At 39.4% G+C, this 24,466-nt stretch overlaps 1 protein-coding gene across 1 annotated transcript in view; it reads right to left on the bottom strand.

Annotated features, from left to right (window-relative positions):
- LOC128612436 (kelch-like protein 29) overlaps positions 1–24,466 on the bottom strand; it is a 71,141-nt gene that overhangs the window by 28,318 nt on the left and 18,357 nt on the right. The window contains exons 4-7 of the mRNA XM_053632608.1: positions 17,159–17,297; positions 14,714–14,719; positions 9,616–9,812; positions 6,306–6,565 (exon numbers count right to left, since the gene is read on the bottom strand). Coding sequence (XP_053488583.1) covers positions 6,306–6,565; positions 9,616–9,812; positions 14,714–14,719; positions 17,159–17,297 — 602 coding nt within the window. The remainder of the gene's footprint in view (positions 1–6,305; positions 6,566–9,615; positions 9,813–14,713; positions 14,720–17,158; positions 17,298–24,466) is intronic.

The following is a 24,466-nucleotide window of genomic DNA, read 5'->3' on the forward strand; positions in this document are numbered from 1 at the left end:
TGTTGAATCTGTTAGCACAGTCGATTGCACAGCACCTTTTTCCCATTTTAGTGGCATTGTTTTTCTGTGTTTTCGCGGAATTCATGCTGTACACTAATGCTGCCGCTCAGTCGTGGGCGTGACGGCGGCGAGTTCCGGCTACCGTGACGGCGGCGAGTTCCGGCTACCGTGACATCACATGCATACCCTCTATACCCATAACATATAACTATTATTTGTTAAAGTATTAATATTCTTTTTAGAAAAAGATTGTCCCTGACTGTTTGCATGCACCTCAATTTGATTAGAGGAAACAGTTAGTTCAGTTAGCAAAAGAACCATGAACCAGCCCTTTAATGAGCAGCTCAAGTGTTTTATTTTAAAGGCATGTTCCTGACACTACAATAATCCACTCTAATATTTTATTTCATGGCCAGATATGCTTGGTGTGTTCCCATTATTATCTTCAAGTCACATAAGAAATTGCAATCCCCAGGGCAAGCCACAACAAGGCAGATCAAATTTGTGATGGTTATTCCACAGCTTGTAGATATAAAATGTATCTATCTAAGCCATAAATCATGAGGTAGGATTGCTCTCCAAGCAACTCTGAAGACTGATCATAATAGATGGCGAGGATTCATCGAGCTCTCCTTATATTTTTCACTGCTCCAGGGCGGGACTGAGAGATAATAGAGGGCTGGAAGAGATTGCACAGACATTTATACAAACAGGAATAATTTGTGCATAAACACACAAATGCACACACATCACAGATAGAATTATATACACTTATATACACCCACACATGAGAAAAGAGCAGGCATTAGAAGTGAACACGATCTGTGGATACTCAGCTCACAAAACATTACTGAGGTGAGAAATGTGATGGCGAGAAGACAGATTAAAGATGTCCCTGAAACACTTTCCTCCCAGTGGGATAAATGGAAATGTTTGTCCCAGAGACAACTGTGCCATCAACCTAGGCAGTGTCATTTCTCTGCAAACACCTGTGAGCTCATATGGAGGATTCATATTAAACAGTAGCTGTAACTTCACTGTGAAAAATGACCCACTACAACGGGTTCGATTACAGCGCTCCCTGATTACATCTTGTCAAAGCCTAGAGAGAGCGCTGGGGGTTTAGTGTAGAGTGTCTCGAGAGACTGGGGACAGAGGCTACATCGCAAAAAGGAGAAAACAAAATCAATAGGTTGGAAACGCTCAACGAAGGGGACATTTCCATAGCCTGTAAACACAAAATCTGCATTACGCCACAGCCTCTTAGCAACTGCCAGCTTTCCATGATTAAGAAGCCATCAGGTTTGGAACGGCGGCCCCTTTCTGCATTTTCATAGAGCACTACGCTCATTCCCTGCCACTGGCTCTGATCAGTCAGAGAGTAAAACAGACAATTATAGAGATCTACATCTGGCCTGCAGCACGGGAGAGCGGCTTCAGCTCAGGACTGTCACCGATAATTCACCATCAAGCTCCATTCAAACGAAAGATATAACACAAATGCCTGAATTTCCGCTCAATTTGCCATAGGCAGCAAACTGCACACATAAAAGTCTCAAAGCATCAGCATGAGCAATTTCGATAATAATCCTGTACTGTAGGTACTAATAGACTATGTGCCTAAGCATGACATCATTTCATTAAACAAACACAGCTACAGCATCAGAAGCTAATATGCGATAGATAATTATGTGTAAGATAATTATGTGTACATGGAATTGTGATTTGATGTTCGTACTTGTTCATGAAAGCACATGACTGGAAAATCGAAATAAATAAAGTTAATACGTGAAACCAGTTTGTTTACTATGATCAAAAAATGGTCTAAAATGCGGCTCTGATGGTTTCATTTTTTCATAAAGGCCACAGGAAACCAAATTACACCTCAGAAATGGTCTAACACATCATCAAAAAGAAGAAAGTAAAAACACTCCTGGGTCTCAGATCATAATGCACTGATGGATCAAAGAGTTTTGAGTGAGAAGTCGCACATCGAGACAGTCTAGACAGACAATAACCCAGAGCACCTGCGTGCACATGTCTGCGCATTCAGTATAGCTAAGCCAGAACACATGCACACACACACACACACACACACACACACACACACACACACCTAATGTAAATGTAACCCTAACCTTAATTTCAGTATAGATAGATAGATAGATAGATAAGTAAACAAATAAAACATTTGGCTAATTTAAAAATAAAAATCAAAGCTGTCAAATGTCCCAATAAGTTTAAAACTGCCGGCTATTCCTATCGTTGTGGGGACATCTGATCCCCAACTAAGATCTAAAAACACACCCATATAGACACACAGACGCACATTACATTGCTGCCAAATTGTATTGCTATTGTATGAGCCTCTGAGATTTGGTTAATTACGCAGTGTAAGCTATTATCTAGATAAATTCAATTTCTCTCTTCAAAGCATGTAGCAGAAATTTCATATACACAGCGCCCAGTCATTTAGAAGTAAGTGTATTGATACCGCAAATGATTTTTTCTTCAGTGACCTATTACTTACACCCGTATAAATCTGTCTTAGAGAGAAAAAAAAAGCCTGTACTCTGCACTCTTTTCTACAGTCGAGGCAACATAAATCTACATACTTGGCAGAGTAAAACAAAGCACCTAGGAGATGCCATAGACTACTTTATGATGAATGTATCAGCCTGCCAAGAAGACCCCCCGCCCCACACACCTCCACCACCCAAACACCCCCAAAAAGCCCAAAACAAAACAGAGACGGACATAGCTGAAGATAATGTGAGATGTGAGAAAGTATAAATAAACTGGAGACTTTTGAGTTCTAGCTGGGTGTTATGTTGGATTTGTGATTTCACAGGCTGAGCCTCATGAGAAAAAAGTGCAGTATCAGACCTCTGAACTTCAGCTAAAATTCAGATTGATTTTTCTTTTCCAGACTGTTGTTCAGCAGAGGCCGTCTTGGGCCAAATAAACATGAGTTCATTGCATCACTATCTATTGCTTCCTTTTCATGCCATCGGATCCAGTTTCACAGCAAGGTTCAACGCGCCCCGAGCAGTGTGCTCAATTGGCTGTCAGACTTCCGAGGTGGCTGATAATGCACATTTGCAGTTTTCAGTTATATTCAAACACATTACCCTGGACAAAGTGACATTAGGTTGTAATGTAATTCAACCAAGACAAACTCATTTCACCGACTACAAATGAAATGAAAATGAAAGAAGCTAAAACAGCATGTGCATAAAAACATGTTGACAAGCTCTGCTTGCAATTCAAAATGTCTGGAGTATTGCTCATATGCAACAAATTACATGTGACAGCTTTACAACTCTCATGGCTCTGAGCAAAAAGAGAAATGTTTTACATTATTTTAAAATGGTACCTCTGAGACCATGTCTGCACCTGACATAGGCAGGATGATAGCTCTTTCTGCCTTTAAAGGAATACTCCAGCATTTTAATTCAATCATTATTCACAGAATGTGTAGTGTAAGAGTGATTACCATGAAGAAGAATTTCCTTGTAGTAGGAAAAGAACTTCCAACCTTTGACTTGATACTTCGCATATAACGGTTATTGCTGTGGCGACCAATAAACATTTTTTTTTTACAGTATATGCAACTACATATATTCTGTAAATTCAAAGCTTTAATTATTACATAATTCTATAAGAGAATAAGGAAATGTCTATTCTTATGTAGTTTTATACATTATTATACATTTTCTAGGGGTGTAGCAATACATCATGCCATGGTGCATTGTTGAAATGTACAGTTAACATTGTGGAAATCTGCATTATATTAATTAACAATGCACTTGCACTGTTTGAACACCCGAGATCCTGTACCTGTGAGATATGCGCTTGTGAAGCATGACTGCTCCAGACTGCAAATAAGGGGCTAGAGATACTGACAGCTGAGATCTAAAGCTAGGATGGCCAACTGGGCTTAATCCCACTTTTTAATACCCAGATTTACTCTAATTCATGCTATTGCCACAGTCAGTCCTTTCCTTTGCTCACAAATTATAACAAATAATCAGCAAGCTATTCCCAGACATAACTCTGTAGAAATTGAGAAACATAACTGCTTTATGGTCATATGTTCAAGTTCCTCAATAACAACATGCTCACTATTGCTAGGGTTTATTTCTGATAAATTCTACGGACACTAGTTATTCCATGTTGCACTGATAATCTCTGGTTTCTGTTAATTATTTAGAGGTGAAATGAAGTCATTTGGCTTTTCAAAAGGTTTTCCAAAACAAGTATGGAATTCAAGTTTTAACAAATTTGAAATTAAGAAATTAAAACTGTGCTTTGTACAATTTAAAAGTTATCACAATTTATAATATTATGAGATACGGTCAATTCCAGAATTATTCATACCCTTAGTAAAGAGTATGAATAAGAAAGGTTATGAAAAAATGTTTGTGTGTAATTAGATGAAAATTTTTGATGGAAAAGACATTAAAAAAAATAAATATAAACAAAATAAAAGTTAACAAAACCATGTGTCATAATAATGGGTACCCTTATAAATTCTTATGAACAACATTTAACTCTTCCAATTTATATTTTACGTTTCGAGTTCACCTGACGGTTTAGGAACCATTCATTCATGACTTCTTGTTTCACTGGGGTATAAATATGAGGTGACACAGGAGAACAAATTCCCTTAATCATTCATCAGCATGAGAGACATAGAGAGTACAGGCTTCATAAATAAGGCGATAACTATTAAAAAATAGCTACATGCCTGAATATGTCCATATCTACTGTTAGGACAATAATTAAGAAATTTTAAACAATGAGCTATAATAAACCTGCCTGGAAGAGGACACAAGTGTGTTTTACTAATGCATGGTGAGGAGGATGATTACAGATGCAAAAAACTCTCCACGGATCATGGTTGGAGATTTACAGAAGATGGCATAATTTGGGGGTCACCAAGTCTCCAAATCAATAAGTTGATACCACCTCCATGCAAACACTCTATTTGGAAGGCACACCAGAAGAACGTGTTTTCTTTAATCACAAACATAGGTGCCTGGGTTTTGCTACATGCTTCTGGAAATTTGACTAGAACCAAGTTCCTTGACCAGATGGAGCTTGACAAACAGAGCTTTTTGGCAGCAAAAACTGAAGTTAGGTTTGAGGTAAAAAGATGGATGGTTACAGAACAGGCATACAGAAAATAACCTATTAATCTTTATTATGCATGCTGAGGATCTGTGATGTTTTACTTCAAAAGGCCCTGAGAAACTTGTTAGGATAAATGGCATCATGGACTGCATGAAATGATTTTGATAGTCCTAAATAAGAATCAAGGATGTAATGTGGCTAATGTGTGCAAGCTTTTTTTTTGTGCAAAAAATACGTTCGTGACTGTCTAGCTAAGCTTAAACAGTTATACATTTTACAGATTAAATAAATCTAAGCTTAGGTAAATCGGGTCCAATTTTGCTGTCAAGCCAAAAATCTCCCTTCGTAAAAGGATTCTTTGGCTGTGAGTTGAGATCAGTCTTACAACACATAATGTGATGTGCTCACTGACGGCCCATTTACTGCCACTGCAATCAAAGATGGCTGACAAGTTCTCTGCAGTGTCAGAAATTGTTGATTAAAATCTCAGGGTGTAACCACTGCTACGATGCTCATCTAAAAGCCACAGCATAGGATGACGTAAAACTTGAAATGAAATGTTTATGTCTTAGCAAGAACATTTAAAATACTGACCTTCATGCCTGGTAACATTATATTACTTTGATTCCATGCATGCTAATGGGCATTTCATATTGTCCTGATGTATCCAGTCACGAACGGCTCCAAACTCATCTATTTTGCCTAGGTAAAAAAGTCATCTACTTTCACTAGGTATAACATTGCTACTCTTATAGCAAAGGCTTGTTTCTGTTTAAGCAAGCCCATTTCTTCCACACATCCGGATCGTGCTGACGAATGCTGTAAGTAGAACGTAGTAATTTTCTTTAATCGCAAGTCTACCATTAGAGGCTCTTCATCATATAATCTGACACAGAGAACATTACTGTGTAGTCTGGGAAAGAATTGGGCCAAAATTGGAATCATCTTGTACAGTGTGACAATTAATCATAAATGACGGCAGTAATCGTACAAGTATTGTATTGAAATAGCAATGGAAAGGTATTGGAAAGGTTTGCTGTCAGTATGGGTAGCTTGCCAGAGACGTGGGTGAATTGTTTGCTAGTTTTGTAAAAAGCTGTGCTAAGTGGAGAAATTCAGATCTTCAGTTCTTGTATTCCCATAATCCAGTATTAAAATTCCTAACTTACCTGTACTCGGTTGCTGGGGTCTTTCTTTATCCATTTGATAACCGTCTCATACACCAGCTCCTCAGCTTTTGCGTTGAGACTGTCATTGGACAGGTAGCTGATGAAGTCCTCTTTGGAGATGTTGAGGATCTCCTGCTGACTTGCTACCTCCGGGAAGTTCTGCAGAGCGAAGGCCTTGGCCATGCTGTGGAGCTCTGTGCACTGCATGGCCTCTGCCATCGCAAGCACGCCCAGGCAGTTACTGGCTGTCAGCTGTTTCTCTGTATGGGATTTTAAAAAAACCACACACACACACATAGAGACAAACAAAACACATGAAAAGTCAGACAAAAACACATGAACAGATAGACAAAACACACACACACCTGCATTTGAGCCTTGTAAGATGGACATTTACAGCCCTCGCCTTTGGGGATGGTGTTTGCTGGATTAAATTTCAGCGTGTATTGCTATGGAACTGAAGAGTGTAATATCTCAAGCAGATGGCGGGAAGAAGAACCGAGAGGAGAAAATCGATTGGACATGGAAGCAAGAGGCTCATCTGGGCCTTTTGATTAGTGCAGACAGACACATGCTTTTTTTTCCACTGCACAAAAGGTCAACACAACGAAACAAGAGCTCTGTACTCTGCTTTACATCACAACTGTAATGAACAGGAGCTGCAGAACTGCTCGCTGCTGTCAGTGCATATATGAAGAACTGAGAATTCGCCCCGGTCCAGCACAAACAGGTCGAGGTGTAAATTGAAATCTCAATGTCCTGCCTCAAGAGTAGTTATCAGTTACTATACAGAATGGGTGGATGAGATGGACATAGGAACTAGTGACAAGCGGAAAACCCAAAACAACCTTTTTGTTTTTTCATTTAATAAAGCTGTAAAGCTTACATTCCTCAAACAGTGTAAGAACATTCACAGTAATCATGAGCCAACTTGTAAGAAATCAACAACAAAAATAAATAAATAAATAAACCATACACTGAATGCATTATCATTTATTCTACATAGCACACCAGTGACTGCAGTTATTTTTTACCCATTCTTCCTTTTTTTTATATATATATAGAATATTGCTGCTCATCTACACTGAATTCCTACTGGAGCGAATGTCATTTCATATGAGTTGAGGTATTCATGGATTATTAAGTGGCAGATCCCAGTGGAAGACAGTGGCACAGGCGCTGGAGACGGGAAAAAAGTGAACCTGTGCTGTCAAAGCTCTCATCATCCTCCAGACTTTTTGATTTTGCTTTCAAATGTGGCAAACCAGGCTAGCAATTCAATTTTCTCATCACTGCTAAATCAAAAAAGGGCATTAGTTAAAACCGACAAACCTATTAAATAAGTGTTAGGATAGAATTTATGTCGAGAGAAGAAATGCTTAGGCAATGATTCAGCAAACATATTACGCATTCAAAGTGAACAATAATTTCAATATTTCAGTATAGCAGCCATGCATATAGTGAAAAAAAAAGTGCCACAGACAGAATCCAGACTACTGATGTGCTCGCCCACAGCTGCCACCACTGTTTGGCCAGAATCCATGCTTAAATATGTATGGCTCTCCAGTGTGTGTCACAGCGGATGATGTCCAACAAGCAGTCAAATAACTAGCACATAATTTTCCCAAGATTTAATACAAGCAGTGCTAGTGGGATTATATTATAAATACCTGGGTATCCTTATAAATATTGTAAAAGTGTTTATGATAGCTGTTGTAATGAACCAGTGTACTAATGACACACTATAATCCACACTAGACAACACCTGTCAATCAGGAACCAGTGTGTAGCAAAGAACGTGTGGCACAGGAAGAGAAATGAGCTCTCAGAGGACGAAGAGCTTCTTCTTTTTCTCTGAAAAGCTACAAAACAGTTCAAATACAATGTGAAGCAACTGATAATAAAAAAAAAATACAAATTAATATCATTTTTGGCCACGAGTCTAAACCAAGTGGGCGGTGAAATGTAAAGGCGTACGCTAGTGAATGTGCCATGTGTATGTTAGAAACTAGCTAAGCTAGCTGTTGTGAAGACAAACGCAGCCTTGCTCCTCTGCTTTGAAAGTGACTATATGGGCACATTATGGATTTTATTAATTAAAAGGACAAAAACAACTGGACGAGAGGCATGCAAGTTCTGTCAAGTTCAAGATAAAGTATTTCAGTAATGCAACAAACATTTGTGAGCTTAATCATTCAGAGTTAAAGGAAAAAAAGTCTTCTGCCGTTCTTGATCAACAGAAAACTCTCGAGTAAGTGGCAAAGCTTCCATATAATTCCGAAAGTGCAAAGCAAATTACCATTTCTTCTGAAAAAATATTTGTGCCTGTACACCATTGTTGAAAATCCAGGCTTTCACTCAATGGTACACACACTGCAGCCAAGGTTTTTTACTTTCATTTACTAACAGGGTTTTGCTTATATACACTTTAAAAGTAAAAAGTGGTCACAGTTTAAAAGAAAAAGAAACGTGACCTCACTGACTTTAACCATGTCATGGTTGTTGGTGCCAGATGGGCTGGTTTGAGTATTTCAGAAACTGCTGATTTCCTAGGATTTTCACACACAACAGTCTATAGAGTTTACATAGAACGGTGCAAAAAGAAATACATAAATACAATAAATAAATAAATAAATATAAAAGCATCCAGTGAGCAGCAGTTCTGTGGGCAGAAAAGGCTTGTTGTTGACAGAGGTCAGAGGAGAATGAACAAAATGTTTAGAGCTGGCAGGAGCAGGAAGTCTATAGTAACACATATAGCCACTCTTTACAACAGTGGTTAGCTAAAAAGAATCTCAGAATGCACAACACATCAAACCTCGAGGAGGATGGGCTACAACAAGAGATGGCCACATCAGGTTCCACCTCTGTCAGCCAAGAACAGAAATTGAAGGCTACAGTGGGCACAGAGTACACAGAAACTGGACAGATGAAGTTTGGAATTTATTTATTTATTTATTTATTTTGCACTGCTGTTTGTAGACTACTGTATGTGGAAAATCCCAGGAGATCAGCGGTTTCTGTAATACTTAAGCCAGTCCTTCTGCCACCAACAACCATGCAACAGTTGTAGTCCTTGAGATCACATTTTTACCCATTCTGGTGTTAATGTGAACATTAACTGAAGATCCTAACCTGTATCTGCATGATTTTATACATTTCACAGCTGATACATGATGGGATAAATGCATGAATGATCAGGGGTACAGGTGTTCCTATTAAAGTGACCAGTGAGTATATACCTAGTCAAATATGCTTCGATATCTTTATACTCTATATACAGAGGAATGGAAACACCATGTCTTCTTACCCAGAAAGGACACACAGACTTTGCAGAAAGTGTTAAACTGGAACTTGTTGGCAGCCTCCAGTAAAGTCTTAGCATTGGCTGAGTCTATGATAAGGGAGCCTGTGTAGACAAACTCTAGCAGCAGCTCAAGAACATCAGCACCGATGCTGTTCATCGTCAGTGTCATCTTCTCACCGCTTTTGTTCTCTCCGGCCAACCTGGAGACAGCAGAGAAGGACAGAGTGAGAAAACCCCAAGAAGCAGTAAGAGCAATGATTAAAACCTGTCATGCAGAGTCTAAATGACTGAAGTGTAAACTGTCAGTGCACTATAGCTGGCGTCTGAGAAGCGTGGCAGAGCTTGAGGGAAAATCTGGATTGGTTGTTATGCATCTTCATGCATAATACATATAAAAGTGTATGAGAAGTGCAGACTGCATGGCCCGCTAATGGAGCAGCAGCTTGTTTAGGAAAATCAGAGAGCTAAGTACATCTTCTGAGAGCTGATCGGCAGACGAATGCTCTGCAGCCCTGTTTGGGGGAAAGTCTTAACAAATTCTAGGTAAAGGACTAAAACTATAGCAGGACACAAAATAGCCCCTTGAAATAAAAGCTTACGATAATTACATGGTAATGAAAGGTTATGCCTTAATGCCAGCCAGGCAGTGACACGCATGGCTCTGTAATGGCACGAAAATTGCTGCATCATTTCCCCTTTCACATTATCTGCGTACGCACACAGACACACACGCAATATATATATATATATATATATATATATATATATATATATATATATATATATATATATATATATATATATATATACACACACATACATACACACACACACACACACACACAAGTCACTGCAGATGTTTGTATTGGCCCTACGGCAAAGTTAAACTCAACTGACAACTGCGTCATGAGGTGTTGCTTTATCACATGGTTATTGCATATACTGTATATTGGGGATGTAACCAAATACAAATACATTATTTGGAATGAACAGTCAATGCATTTCAAACAGATAGGACTAGGAGGCGCACTATGTATTTCCGGTCACATATGAAGCTTGCGGGACAATGTAACACATTCATTAACGCAAACGTAAGCGATGCACTTACAGAGACGCGTTTATAATGTTGTCATTCATTCATCCCTTGGAACTGCCTTGTCAGGGTCACCCATGTCAGGCTTAAATCCAAATCTAGATACTGATACTAATATTTGGAGTACTAATACGGAGTACGGATACAGATCTAATCTGTCTTTGCTACATGACAAGAAAGATCGCATCATTCTTGCTTAAAATACGGTTATAAAGTTTTATACTTATTTATGTAAAAGCAGCTGTCATTCTAAAAGTAATTAGTGATCGTCATTAAGAAATGATAATAATCACTGTCACTATTTGTTAACGTTTGATTAAAACATATTTACAGCAATTTAACAAAAGGAGCAAATGGTGTGCAAACTGGATATGTGAATACATTTCAATTTAATACACAGATGTACCAACTGAAAAATAAAAACTGCAATTTTTTTTGACAAATAATGAAATACAAAATTGCTGGTAGTACATTTTGTATACTATTGCATATGCAATATAAAGACGTATGATAGGCACACAAATGATCTGAGATGAGGACAGACAGTCGAAAAGAGAGTGAGAGAGAGAGAGAGAGAATGAAAGTAGGGAAGGAGAGGAGACGGAAGGAGAGGGAGAGAGTCGGTCCTGCCACAGAGAGCCAGCAGCCATCCATCATTGGGAGAGGTACCGTTCCATGACTGGGACCTGGGTTTAGTCTCAAAACACCTTTCAGCTGCTGCCAAAGTAAAGTGCACCATGGCCTGTGTATGAACTGTTGTATTAGTCGTCATATAGGCCTGACTGGGGGAAGAGGCAAAAGTACAATATGAGGTGAGGTGTAAATCTCTGGAAGTGGCTGGAAAATCAAGAATGTTACTCCTGAAAAGAAAAGCAAAACAAAAAGAAAGAAAGTAAGAAAGAAATCAAAATGCAGCTTGTTGTGCTCAGTTGAAATGCAGGAGTAGAAATATCACAAATCAAAAAGCAAAAGTAATCGACGACTGGGTGGCGTGAGGATATGTGTGTGTGAGAGAGAGAGAAAGAAAGAAAAAAATAATCAAATTAGTAAAGTTAGCCGAGTCCACTGTGTGATCAGTTGTTTGCTTACAGGAAATGTGAATTGACAGCTTCAGGAATACAGTCCCTGTACAAACACCGTGTTTGGAAATAGGTTTGTGCTTTTAGCAGGGCAAACAATAATTTTCATAACAAGTACTGCTCTTTACCTACACTCACTATAACCAATATGACCAAACTAACAAAGCAGAGGAATTACTGGTGATGTGAGGAGGATGAAGGCTATAAACGGCCACAATTCCTATTTTCCTCAAATAAAAATAATAGACATTGGTGGCTGTCTATGTGGGAGTTTCTTAAAATAAAACAACAACAAAAAACGTCACTGGATTGGTATCAAAATCGGAAAATGTGTGCATGCATTGCTTGGAGACTTCGGCACTGATTTGTTAAAATACAAAATAATGAGAACTAATTTGCATGTGGATTGGGATACGCTGCGTGCAAAAAGTCAGCAAATGATGCATAATTTATATCAAATAACTACATGAATTGCATCACATGCAAAGTCAGGGGATGTTTCTGTGAGCCGGAAGCTCAACATCAGAGACTCTCAGAAGTGGGAACTCAAGTATAATACTGACTAAAAGCAGTGGGAAACACAGAAACTGTTGAAACTTGAGAACTGTTTAAAATATGATATGAATAAATGAATAATTGTGTGTAGACATTCGATATGCAATTTATTAAGACAAAAGTGAATAACAATTTTTTTCAAAGGCTGTCTAAACGCTAATATGCGAATCGAATACGAAACTAGTGAAACCACCTTTACTGTCATAATACAAGCTTATGATTTTAATTCTTTTACTAAAGCACAATTCAGATAAACCTTCTCATTATTAAGACTTAGTAAATGGTGTGATTTAGTCTTCAACTTGCATTCGCGCATGCAATTGCAGTTCCCAAAGTGACGTTCAGGCTTATTAAATTGCGTTGCAGGTGCAAATTGAATAGATTTGCATTGACGGCATGTATTCTGCACCTTTAGGTAGAGATTACCTAAATTCCATATTCATTAAGCCAAACGGACAAAACAGAGAAGACCTATTATTTTGCTCATGTGCGAGATACAATCTTCTAGGACCCTGTTAGTAAATAAGCTACCAGAGTTAGTAATTGAGCTAGTAGTGGCTTGTGCAGATTTTGGGTAGGTCACGATGATGTTACTAACATAGCCTCAAACTAAATTAAGTCCACAGGCTTTCACATGTAACTTATGCTATAGGATACTATCTTGTGAATTTTTAGAGTAACCCCATCAGAGGTAGTTGAGAGTCGAGAACAAACATCCAGCATACAGTCTAGCAGCTCATTTTAGTAGTCTTTGTTCAACTGTTCAATACAGCAGGTGTGTTTCCCATATGTGTCTCAGTATACAAAAGAGCTTGCCAGGTTTCAGCAGAAGATTGCCAGGTTTCAGAAAAATTTCCAGCCCAAATATATCTCAAAACCACACAAACGATGTAAATCTGGCTCAAAACATTCAAGAATTAGAAAAGGGATACATAATTGTTTTGTTTTTTTTAAATCAGCTTGTAAAACAAGGCATTTTGATGCATAGAAATTATCCACTCCACTTTCCCAAACATGTTACAACTGAAATAGGTATGTACATCATAGACACACTGTTTGCACTTATACTTTGTCTTTGTTTGTGGGCATTTATTATATTTAATTCTGATAATTGCCTATAAAATAACATTCTGTTGACCACAGAGTCTTTTAAAGTAGCCAATCTGGCAATGCTGTCATAAATTGTCCTGTCCTCTGCTCCTCCACTGAGCATGGGGCAGCATGATTCCCTCCCCCAATGCGCCTCTATTAGTGCTGTTGCAGTTCCCATTTTTGTCACTAGGTGTAATAATAACTCTGTGGAGCTAAAAGGGGCAGTGAGCATGCTGCCCCATGATTGCGCAACATCTTGAAAGGTGAGCAAATCATGGCATATTGGCTAATATCTGCAACAATTTTTAAACTGTTGGTCACTCAAAAGAGAAAAGCATTTGTAACTTAATTTAAAATGTATGGAGTTGTGAATGAGGATTTTATGAAGACTAATATATGCCCCACCTGCTCCTATGGATGAGCTTCCACTGAAATAAGTGTGCAGATTTTTTTAGGGGTATTATCATTGTTTGTGTGTTTTTCCACACACAAACCTTTAGTAAATCAGGGCCTTTGTTTTACACTGACAAACTGTAAGGTACAGTCCACTATAGTGTGTGAATAATGTATGTACGTTTTATGTGTGTGTACAATACAAGGGTCAGACAACACAAATAAATGATGCTGCATGAGGGTAAATATTTTCACTATCTGTAAACTACACTATAAGTATTGTCACTGTCAGATACAGACACTAAACATTAATTAAAAACATCAATAACAACAACAAAAAAAGTGTCTCTGAGGATAAGTGAGGTTATCTAAAATATGCTTATCACAAAAACACACAGAACACTCTAAATATATGCACACTGCATCTGAAAGCAGATCGGCCAAATGGATGATGTGGTAAAGAGGTGATTTTTTTTTTTTAACGTAGCTTTTCTCTAAGCAGGAGGAAAACAGCAGGTGCTGCTTACAGATGATTAGATATACATGCGTCATTGATGTGGACAAAAAAAAAAAAAAAAAGATGGATGAGCAGACAATGACCGGCTCTCTTTTCAAAACAAGGCTTGATGTGAACCATCAATGGCTTGCCATTCCTCGGACATCAAATTGAGATCACAGGCTAATGCACGGATCAATGAAAATATCAATATGTTGACCGAATTTGATATGAATGGAATGGATCTTGAAAAAAAAAAAATCCATTACGTGACTTGAATAGGAGCACATCCACAGGCAGCAAATTTCAACAAAGAAAAATTTGCAAAAAAAAAAAATCATTAAATAAATTAACCCTTGAAAAGGTCTGGGTCAGGATTTTCAATTGAATAACACAGCTCTATGAAGCTTTTTTTAGACTCCACTCTCCAGAAAAGAATCACATAAATGTAGCAACCTTACATGGCAGGAAAATGGCTGAACTTTTCTCTACCACCATCTTTGCTTATAGCAATTGTTGTTATTTAAGTGCTCACACTGGGATGGAGAGAGTGAAAAAAACCTGGAAACTGTGTTTTAAGATAACCTCGCATCCTATTCAACCTTCAAACAGCAATGGAACTCAAATAGCTTGGAGAGGTGTATCAGCACATTTTGTGCTCCACTGAGAACAGAGTCAAATCTACACTCAGTGTTATTGCTCCTAATGCAATTTTCATTGCTGCTGCTCGCAAGATAGGATAACACAGCTCAGACCAAATCCACAATCCAAAGGGCCAGAGTTCCACTTTAAATTTGTCCTTGTGGCTTCGCTGCATCTTGTATGATGGATAATAAGGGCATAAAGACTGGCTTGCAAAGCTGAATGTAAATGTATTAGTATTAATGATCAGTATGCTGACTTAGTGTGCACACTGAACTACACAATGGCCTGATACCTCGTTTTAACCTTCAACAATAGTGTTAAATTCAACTAGACTTGGAGCGATGACTTAAAATAAGCATTTGGATTTGTTGAGGAAATTAATCTGGTATTAATTCATTACTGCAAGAAAAGGTTCTTTAAGGGTTATTTAAATGTTCATTGCTTCCAAAAAGGGTACTACTTTGAACATCTCTGTGAGAGTTTCTGCAGAGAGACATATGAGAATAAATCCATCCGTCCTCCATTTTCCATACTGCTTACCCCACACAGGGTCACGGGGAGCCTGGAGCCCATCCCAGGGAACTCGGGGCACAAGGCAGGGGAAACCATGGGCAGGGTGCCAACCCATCACAGGGCACAATCACACATACATTCCCACAATTTGGAAATGCCAATCAGTCTACAATGTATATCTTTGGACTGGGGGAGGAAACCGGAGTACCTAGAGGAAAACCCCTGAAGCACAGGGAGAACATGCAAGCTCTGTTCTCACAGGGCAGAATTTGGATTTGAACCCCCAACGGCAGAGGGGCAAGGCAAACATGTTAACCACGTTAACATGTTACGGCCAAGACAGTAAAAATATCTAACGGTTCCAGGGTCCTCAAACCCAATTGGGAAAGCTAGGGTTGCTGTCAATGTGGAGATTTTGACGTTCTCCCTGTGTTTGTGTGGGTTTCCCTCAGGTTTCTTCCCACCTTCTAAAAACAAATTGTTAGGTGGATTGGCTACGCTAAATTGCCCCTAGGTGCAAATATGTGTGCATGGTCTGGCATCCCATTTCTACCTCATGTCCAGTGTTCCAGGGATTGGCTCTTCAAAAGCACCAGAATCCTGGACATGATAAAGCGTTTAATAAAGATGAATGACTGAATGAATGAAAAGTGTGGCTACAAGGGTTTTTCCCCCCATTCTGTGATGACATCATTCACCCTTTAGGGATTATTTTTTTCTTATCAGGGCATCTTTTCATTCCACTCCACCTTTCTTACATATCTTAGAGAAAACAGTCTTAAGGTACAGATGTACAATTTATCACATATCCTAAAGATCACAAAGCAACATTTTCAGAATCGATATCTCTTTCAGCTCAAAAAGCTTCTTCATCTTAAGAAGCTAATATCAGTCGAGGCATCTATGCATCATGGGGTTTGAAAAGGCTCTCTGTGTCTGCACACACTGGGTTATGGGCTTGCTTTATTCTGTCTGTCTGGTGCCATTGCGGGACTTGTGAAAACATTCTGTGAAGTCATATAATGACTGTTTTTGAAAGGTTGATGAACAAAAGGAATAAAATGTCTCAGTACATCATGTTACTGTTTGCATGCATCATCCAACATGCACTTTCCAGAAAACTAACAGCCAGTTTTACCCGGCTGAAGCGAAAATGCCAAAAAAGGTCAATAGCAAGACAATTTTCTCAAAAAATCCAAAACAAAAGTGTTTTCTGTGTGAATTTAACTGTTATGTGGATTTATGAATGAGTTGTGTGTACATTTGCATAGAGATAGGCATTTATTCACAGCAGATAACTGATGAATTTAGGACAGCTACAACTACAACTCCAAGCACTTGAAGGGAAGAGGCAGAGTGAAGTGCTAATCTAATATGTCAGATAAAGTTTGACATTTACAATACATTTTAAAAAAAGAAAATCCCCAGTCATGGAACTTTTTTTTCTGCCCATTAAAATGTAAATTTGCTCATTCAGTGCATGGAGATGAAAGGGCAGGATAAGTGCTGACCTTTTGCAACAATTATACACATTCATTTATTTGACAGGAGGAATGGCTACTGGCCCTGTGATAGGAACCGAAGTCTTCGCACCTGCAAGAGAATGGGAGGGTAAAGGAAGCCACACAAATGTGCCCTATAAAAAGAACAGAGTGGATCAACAACAGGAGAGAGGCAAACCTTTTAACCATGTCCTTGAAATACAAGCTGCAGGAAGCTAGAACATTTTGATGGACTTCAAACTCTTTGCCTTGAACAATTATTTTCAGGTCTGTAAATTCTTTCACTCGCCGCTGCTGGTTCAATTCTTTCAACATTTCTGTAGAACAAGAGAAAGAACACAAATAGCAATTTAAATTGAGTGTGTCAAAAGCACATGATTAAAAAGAGAATAATTTGTTTGTGTATCTAAAGAGCTGAAAAAGATGAAGGAAATGGGGAATAAAAACCGTGAAATATATGGGGAGAGATCTGTGCACCAGAAAGAGCAGAAGGTCAACAGTCTCATTAGAAAGAACATTTGGCTACACATCTACAAAAGAGACACATGGGACTGTTTAAGATGTTTAATCCCGAAGGAAAAAGCTGTGATTTAGCACGGATTCAAATATTCACTGGTCTAAAATGCTTTCCGCAGTAAATCTTTACACTCCCTTCAGAAAGGCAAACAAAAAAAGAAAGGAGGAAAAAAGAGGGGAAGAAAGAAAGAAAAAGTAAGGAAAGAAGGAGTGACTGAAAGAAAGAAAGAAAGAAAGAAAGATCACATTGAATTATAGTGAACACTGCATTATTGTATTAACCGATGGTTCCAAGATGGCGGCGCGGCAGTAGCACACAGTGGCCTCTCCGGATCTAAAATGGTGCTAATATCCCTGGCGCGTACCGGGTGGAGCCCCACCCCCCACCTTGCCTACTCAGACCACATCTCTGTTATGCTAATCCCAGCATACAGACTACTTGTCAAGTGTCTGTATGAAGCAGTTTGAAGCAAGTGAAAACCTGGCCAGCAGGAGCCACCTCTGCTCTTCAAGACTGTTTTGAGCACACTGACTGGCACATGTTCAGGATGGCTGCAACTGACAGCGACTCCACCAACTTGGAGGAAGCCAACAGTGACCAGCTACATCAGCAAGTGCATTGATGACGTTACTGTCTCCAAGACCATCACCACATGCTCCAACCAGAAGCCGTGAATGACTGAGAAGGTGCGTACACTGCTGAGGACCTGAGACTCCACCTTCAGGGCAGGTGACAAGGTGGCCATTCGAACAGAGAGATCCAGACTGTTCCAGGCCATAAGAGACGCAAAGCGCGTGCACGCCCAGAAAATCCACAGTCACTACATGGACAGTGGTGACACACAGCACATTTGGCAGGGCATTCAGGCCATCAGCAACTACAGGACAACATCACCCGTCTGTGACAGTGATGTCTCCCTTTCAGATGCACTGAACAATTTCTATGCTCAGTTTGAGGTGCAAAATGATGTTACGGCAAGGAAGACCACCCCTCCTACCAACAACCAGATGCTGTGTCTAACCACGGCTGATGTGAGGAAAACTCTGCACAGACTCAACACATGGAAAGCTGCTGGACCAGACAAGACAACATTTCTGGCAGTGTGTTCAGAGGATGTGCAGACCAGCTGGTCGGATGTACTCACCGACATCTTCAACATCTCCTTGAGCAGCCATTGTTCCAACTTGCTTCAAGGCCACCACCATTGTCCCCATGCCAAAAAAACTCTTCAGTGTCCTGCCTCAACAACTACTGTCCCATTGCACTCACAGCCATCATCATGAAGTGCTTCAAGGAGCTCATCATGAGGCACATCAAGATCCTGCTGCCCCCCCCTCACTGGACCCCCTGCAATTCGCATATCATCCCAACTGCTCAACAAATGATGGCATCGCCACCAGCCTACATCTGGCCCACACCCACCTACGTTCGAATGCTGTTCATAGATTTCAGTTCAGCATTTAACACAATCATTCCTCAACACCTGATTGGAAAGCTGAACCTGCTGGGCTTGAACACCTCCATCTGCATCTGGATCCTGGACTTCCTGACTGGGAGACCTCAGTCAGTCCAGATCGGGAACAGCATCTCCAGCACCACACACTGAGCATGGGGGCCCCTCAGGGCTGTGTGCTCAGTCCACTGCTGTTCACTCTGCTAACTCACGACTGTGCAGCAATGCATGGTCACATCAACAATCATCAAGTTCGCCAATGACACAACCGTGGTGGGTCTCATCAGCAAGAATGATGAGTCAGCATACAGAGAGGAGGTGCAGCGGCTAACAGTCTGGTGCAGAACCAACAACCTGTCTCTAAATGTGGACAAAACAAAAGAGATGTTTGTTGACTTTAGGAGAGTATGGAGTGACCACTCTCCATTGAACATCGATGGCTCCTTCGTGGAGATCGTCAAGAGCACCAAATTCCTTGGTGTTAACCTGGTGGAGAACCTCACCTGGTCCCTCAACACCAACTCCATAACTAAGAAAACCCAGCAGTGTCTCTACTTTCTGTGAAGGCTGAAAAAAGCCCATCTCCCACCCCTCGTCCTCACCACGTTCTACAGAAGAACCATTGAGAGCATCCTGAGCGGCTGCATCACTGCCTGGTTTGGAAATTGCACCATATTGTTTCAAAAACCTTGCAGCAGACAGTGAGGACAGCTGAGAAGATCAATGGGGTCTCTCTTCCCTCCAGCATAGGCATTTACACCACACGCTGCATCTGCAAAGCCACCAGCATTGTGGATGACCCCACACACCCCTCACAAAAACTCTTCACCCTCCTGCCGTCTGGAAAATGGTACCAAAGCATTCAGGCCCTCACGGCCAGACTGTGTCACAGCTTCTTCCCCCAAGCCATCAGACTCCTCAATACTCAGAGACTGGACTGATGCACACGCACGTGCACACACACACACATATCTAACTGAACACCATCCCACTCCCCTTGCAATTTTTGCACAATTCTGTACTGACTAACTGTACTTTTGCTGCTACTGTACTTGTAAAAATATTAGGTTTAATTTTTTGTCACTATTATATACGTTACCTGGCTGCTACCGCAATAAATGCTATGTCCACATATGGTATAAGCTAATCTGCTGAATACTACGTTATTGTATGTTATGTTTATATTCACAGCATTTTTCAAATTATATTGTTATTCTTTTGCATTATCTTTTTGCACTACCTGTTATATCTGACACTGTCACAGTAGAACTGTGTACTGGTCGGCACTACACTGTCACTTACTGTGCCTACTGTCCTGTTTTAGTAGTTACTGTACTGTCTTGTGTTGTTAGCACACATTTGCTCGGGCACTTTGTGTACAATGTGTAGATCTTGCTTAGTTCTGTGCCGTCTCTTGTGGTCAGTGTGTTGTTTTATGATCCTGGAGGAATGTTGTTTCATTTCACTGTGTACTGTACCAGCTGTATATGGTTGAAATGACAATAAAAGCTACTTGACTTGACCCGTCTTTCGGATGAGACTTTACACCGAGGTCCTGACTCTCTGTGGTCATTAAAAATCCCAGGACACTTCTCGTAAAAGAATAGGGGTATACCCTGGTGTCCTGCCGAAATTCCCCCTTTGGCCCTTCTCTATCATGGTCCCCTAATAATCTCCATTCCTATATTGGCTACATCAATCTCTCCTCACCACCAGTAGCTCATGTGTGGTGGGCGTTCTGGCACACTACGGCTACCGTCGCATCATCCAGGTGGATGCTACACACTAGTAGTGGTTGAGGAGATTCCCTCCACGCCCCATACTCTGAGTGTCTAGAAAAGTGCTATATAAATGTAACTGTAACTTGAACTAGTTCTGATGATCTGTTTTTTATTAGGAGGTTTTTAATGACTTCACTACAGTGTTGGATTTTGTCAGGTTACTAAAATAATCACTACAACATGTATACACAGCAACACATTTCTTGGCTTGGCACTGAATGTTCTGTTCTGCCAGGGATAATTCAAGGATAGTTTCACTTTGAATGAAGCACAGCTGGTCTCTTCATTTTAAGGCAACATAATTATACAAATTAAATTAATTTGTAAATGTTTGTGTTTTTTGCAGTTAATGAAGGCTGGTTTGAATATTTCAGAAATAGCTGATCTAAAGGGATTTTCACTTACAACAGTCTCTAGAGTTTGCACAGCGTGATGCATAAAACAAAAAAATATCCAGTGGCATTCGGCAAGCAGAAACACCATGCTGAATACAGAAGCCAGGAGGAGAAAGGCCAGACTGGTTTGAGATGACATAAAGGCTACGGTGACTGTTCTGAGATGCATTTCTGCTCACAGTTCTAAAGAGAGGTCATTTTCGTTACCGTAGCCTTCCTGTCAGATTGAACCAGTCTAGGCATTTTTCTCCGACCTCTTTCACTAGAAATACCGCTTACTAATCTGCACTGATCTGTGTAAACTCTAAAGACTGTTATGTCTGTTATGAAAATCCCAGCAGTTTCTGAAATACGCAATTCAACCCATCTGGCACCTACAACTATGCCACGGTTAAAGTGTTTGTTTTGAACATTAACTGAAGCTCTTGAACTGTATCTTCTAATTTTAAGCAATGTCCTACTGCCACTTGCTTGGCTGATTGGGTAGCGCAGTGAAAAGTAATAAATGAAACAAAGTCGATATTTGGTGTGACGACCATTTGCTTTAAAAAATATATAAGTAGTCCGAGGTACAATTTGTGCAGTTTTATAAGGAAATGAGCTGTAAGCTTTATCGAGCATCTTGTAGAACCAGCTACGGTTCTTCTGGACACTTTGACTGTCGCACTTGCTTCTTATTTCTGCAGCAAAACCCAGCAGCCTTCATTGTGTTTTTTGTTTGAAAAGTGTCTCTAACATAACATGCTGTTTTCCTTACTGACATACAAACATTTTTCTGTAACATTTAATTTTGTGCTGGAAAACTAATGTTTGGGAATCTAACATGTTTTTTGTACTGACTCGATAATGTAGAATCATAATATATTATATATCTCTCTCACACACACACACACACACACACACACACACACACACACACACACACACACACATTGTCTCTTCGACCTTTACATTTTTATGTAATGTTCAACTCATTCTTCCTTTCTAAACAATTATCTTAACTGTATGTAAAACCTTGACATCTCATTTCATTGCTACATCAGCACCAAGTATTAGGAAGATGATTCACAGTGCACAGCTAATAGGGTTTAAGAATTTAAAATTCCCTTAATTAAAAAAAAAAAACCTCACAGTGCTACATATTAATGGCCTGACAAAAATGGTAGGGACATATGTGATCATCTGTTTAAAATGTTCCTTGTTAATTTGACTGGGGTGTGTGAATAGCATGGCAGCTAATTATTTTCTATTTAAGTGGGTCAGTGCTCTCTGGAGGTGGAACAACCATTAACCAGCTCAAGCTATTCTTACTAAAGAAAGAACATTGATTTTGTCTAAAATGACACACTGGCGGAAGAAAAACAAACACTGGTATGAATATAATGTATGATGGCCTTTAAAAACATGACAATATATTTCGCATGACTACTAATAAAAAAAACACTTTTTAAAAAAAAAAAAAAAAAACCCAAATAATGGACGCACACAGATGCAGAATAGTCTACAGGGAGCGCTCTTTGCTCTCTAGAAAGAATGCTGAAGTTGTGAAATGTGTCCTTCCACACAAAGGCGTGCTGAACTGAGAACAATAGAAGCACAGATATGGGGATGAAACACACTCAAAAGCGCTCTCACTAGTAGGACACATACGAGGATAAAGTCAGAATAAATGAATGCAAACTCTGTTTACAAAGAGCCTCAGAGCTCGCTGAATGAGACCATTCTTTTTCTCTCCTCTCTTCCAATTAAACACAAAGCCGTGTCTACAGATATGGGCAATGCCTGAGGCCAGGACAAGATGGATATGATGGCTCTTACAATGTTTTGTGTAACAACTGTATTAAATTATATATTTAAAAAAAGTCTTCACACCCCTGTTAAAATGGAAGGGTTTTGTACTATTTAAAAAAATTAAACCAAGAGAAGAACATCAGATCTTTTTCCACCTTTAACTATTGCAACCAATAAAATGCAAGAAAATGAAAGAAATAGCTAAGACGTGCAATGACCTGTTGCTTAAGTTTGCACACTCTTTTATAATGGGGCATACGACTGTGCTTACAGTGAACCAATCACATTCAAAACCCTGTTCAATCCTGTCATCACTGAAGTGATTTTGCTTAACCCCAAATAAAGATCCGCTGTTTCTATAGGACTTTCTTGACATCTTAGTTTCATCTGACTGCCTAAGCCAGTTACAAAGCATGTACAGGATTTCATTGTCGAAAGATATCAATTAGGAGAGGGGTACGAAACAATTTCCAAAGCATTAAATGTACCATAGAACACCGTGAAGGCCATCATTAATAAGTGGAGAAAATGAGGCACCACAATAACATCACCAAGAACAGGACCTCCATCCAAAACTTATCAGGGAGGCAATATTAAAGGGGCTGTAGGAATATCTGGCATGTACTGGTCACTCTCTCAACAATCTCTCATATTCTTTAGAAGTCTGAGCTATGGGGTAGTGTGGCTAGACAGAAGTCTTTTCTCATAAAAACAAAAAACATCCAAGCTCAACCAAATCACCCGAAATTATGTGCCAAAATGTGTTATGGTCTGATTAGACCAGACAGAAATTTAAATTTAACATTTAAATTTAAAAGATATATTTGGCGCAAAAACAAGACAGCTTATCACTCAAAGAACACCATACCTACAGCAAAGCATGGTGGTGGTAGCAATGGGCTGCTTCTCTTTAGCTGGGACTGGGAATTTATTCAAGATAGAGTGAATCATTAATGGCTCCAAATACCAATATATTTTGGCACAAAACCTGCAGGCCTCTGTTAGACACCTGAAGATGAATAAACAATTTTACTGTCCAGCAAAATAATGACCCAAAGCACAAATCCAAGTAAAAAAAATTCTGGTCTTCACACTATCAAAAATAAATGCCTGTGGAATGACTGTGCACAGGAGGTCCTCTTGGAATTTGACAGATCTGGAGAATTTTTGAAAGGAAGAGTGGAATAAAATTGCAAAATCTATATGTGTTAAGTTGGTAGACTCATACCCAAATAGACTGAGTGCTGCATTACAAGCAAATGGTACTATAACAAAGTATTACTTAAGGGGTGTGCATAGTTATGCACTCCCCTGAACTTTTTCCCCTTTTTTCTCCTCAAAACATTTCTATTTGTTTTTCACTTGAATTTTGTTGGTTGCTATATCACATTTAACGTGGAAAATGACTTGACATGATTTATCGTTTTATATCTACTATAGCGTCAACATTTTCTTGTTGAATACAAATATTCTCTTGGCTTGAATTGGTCAAATAAAAATTCAGATAGAGTGATTATTCACACAGTGCCTTGTTATACATCATTAAAAG

Source organism: Ictalurus furcatus, chromosome 9, assembly GCF_023375685.1.
Source record: "Ictalurus furcatus strain D&B chromosome 9, Billie_1.0, whole genome shotgun sequence".
NCBI lineage: Eukaryota > Metazoa > Chordata > Actinopteri > Siluriformes > Ictaluridae > Ictalurus > Ictalurus furcatus.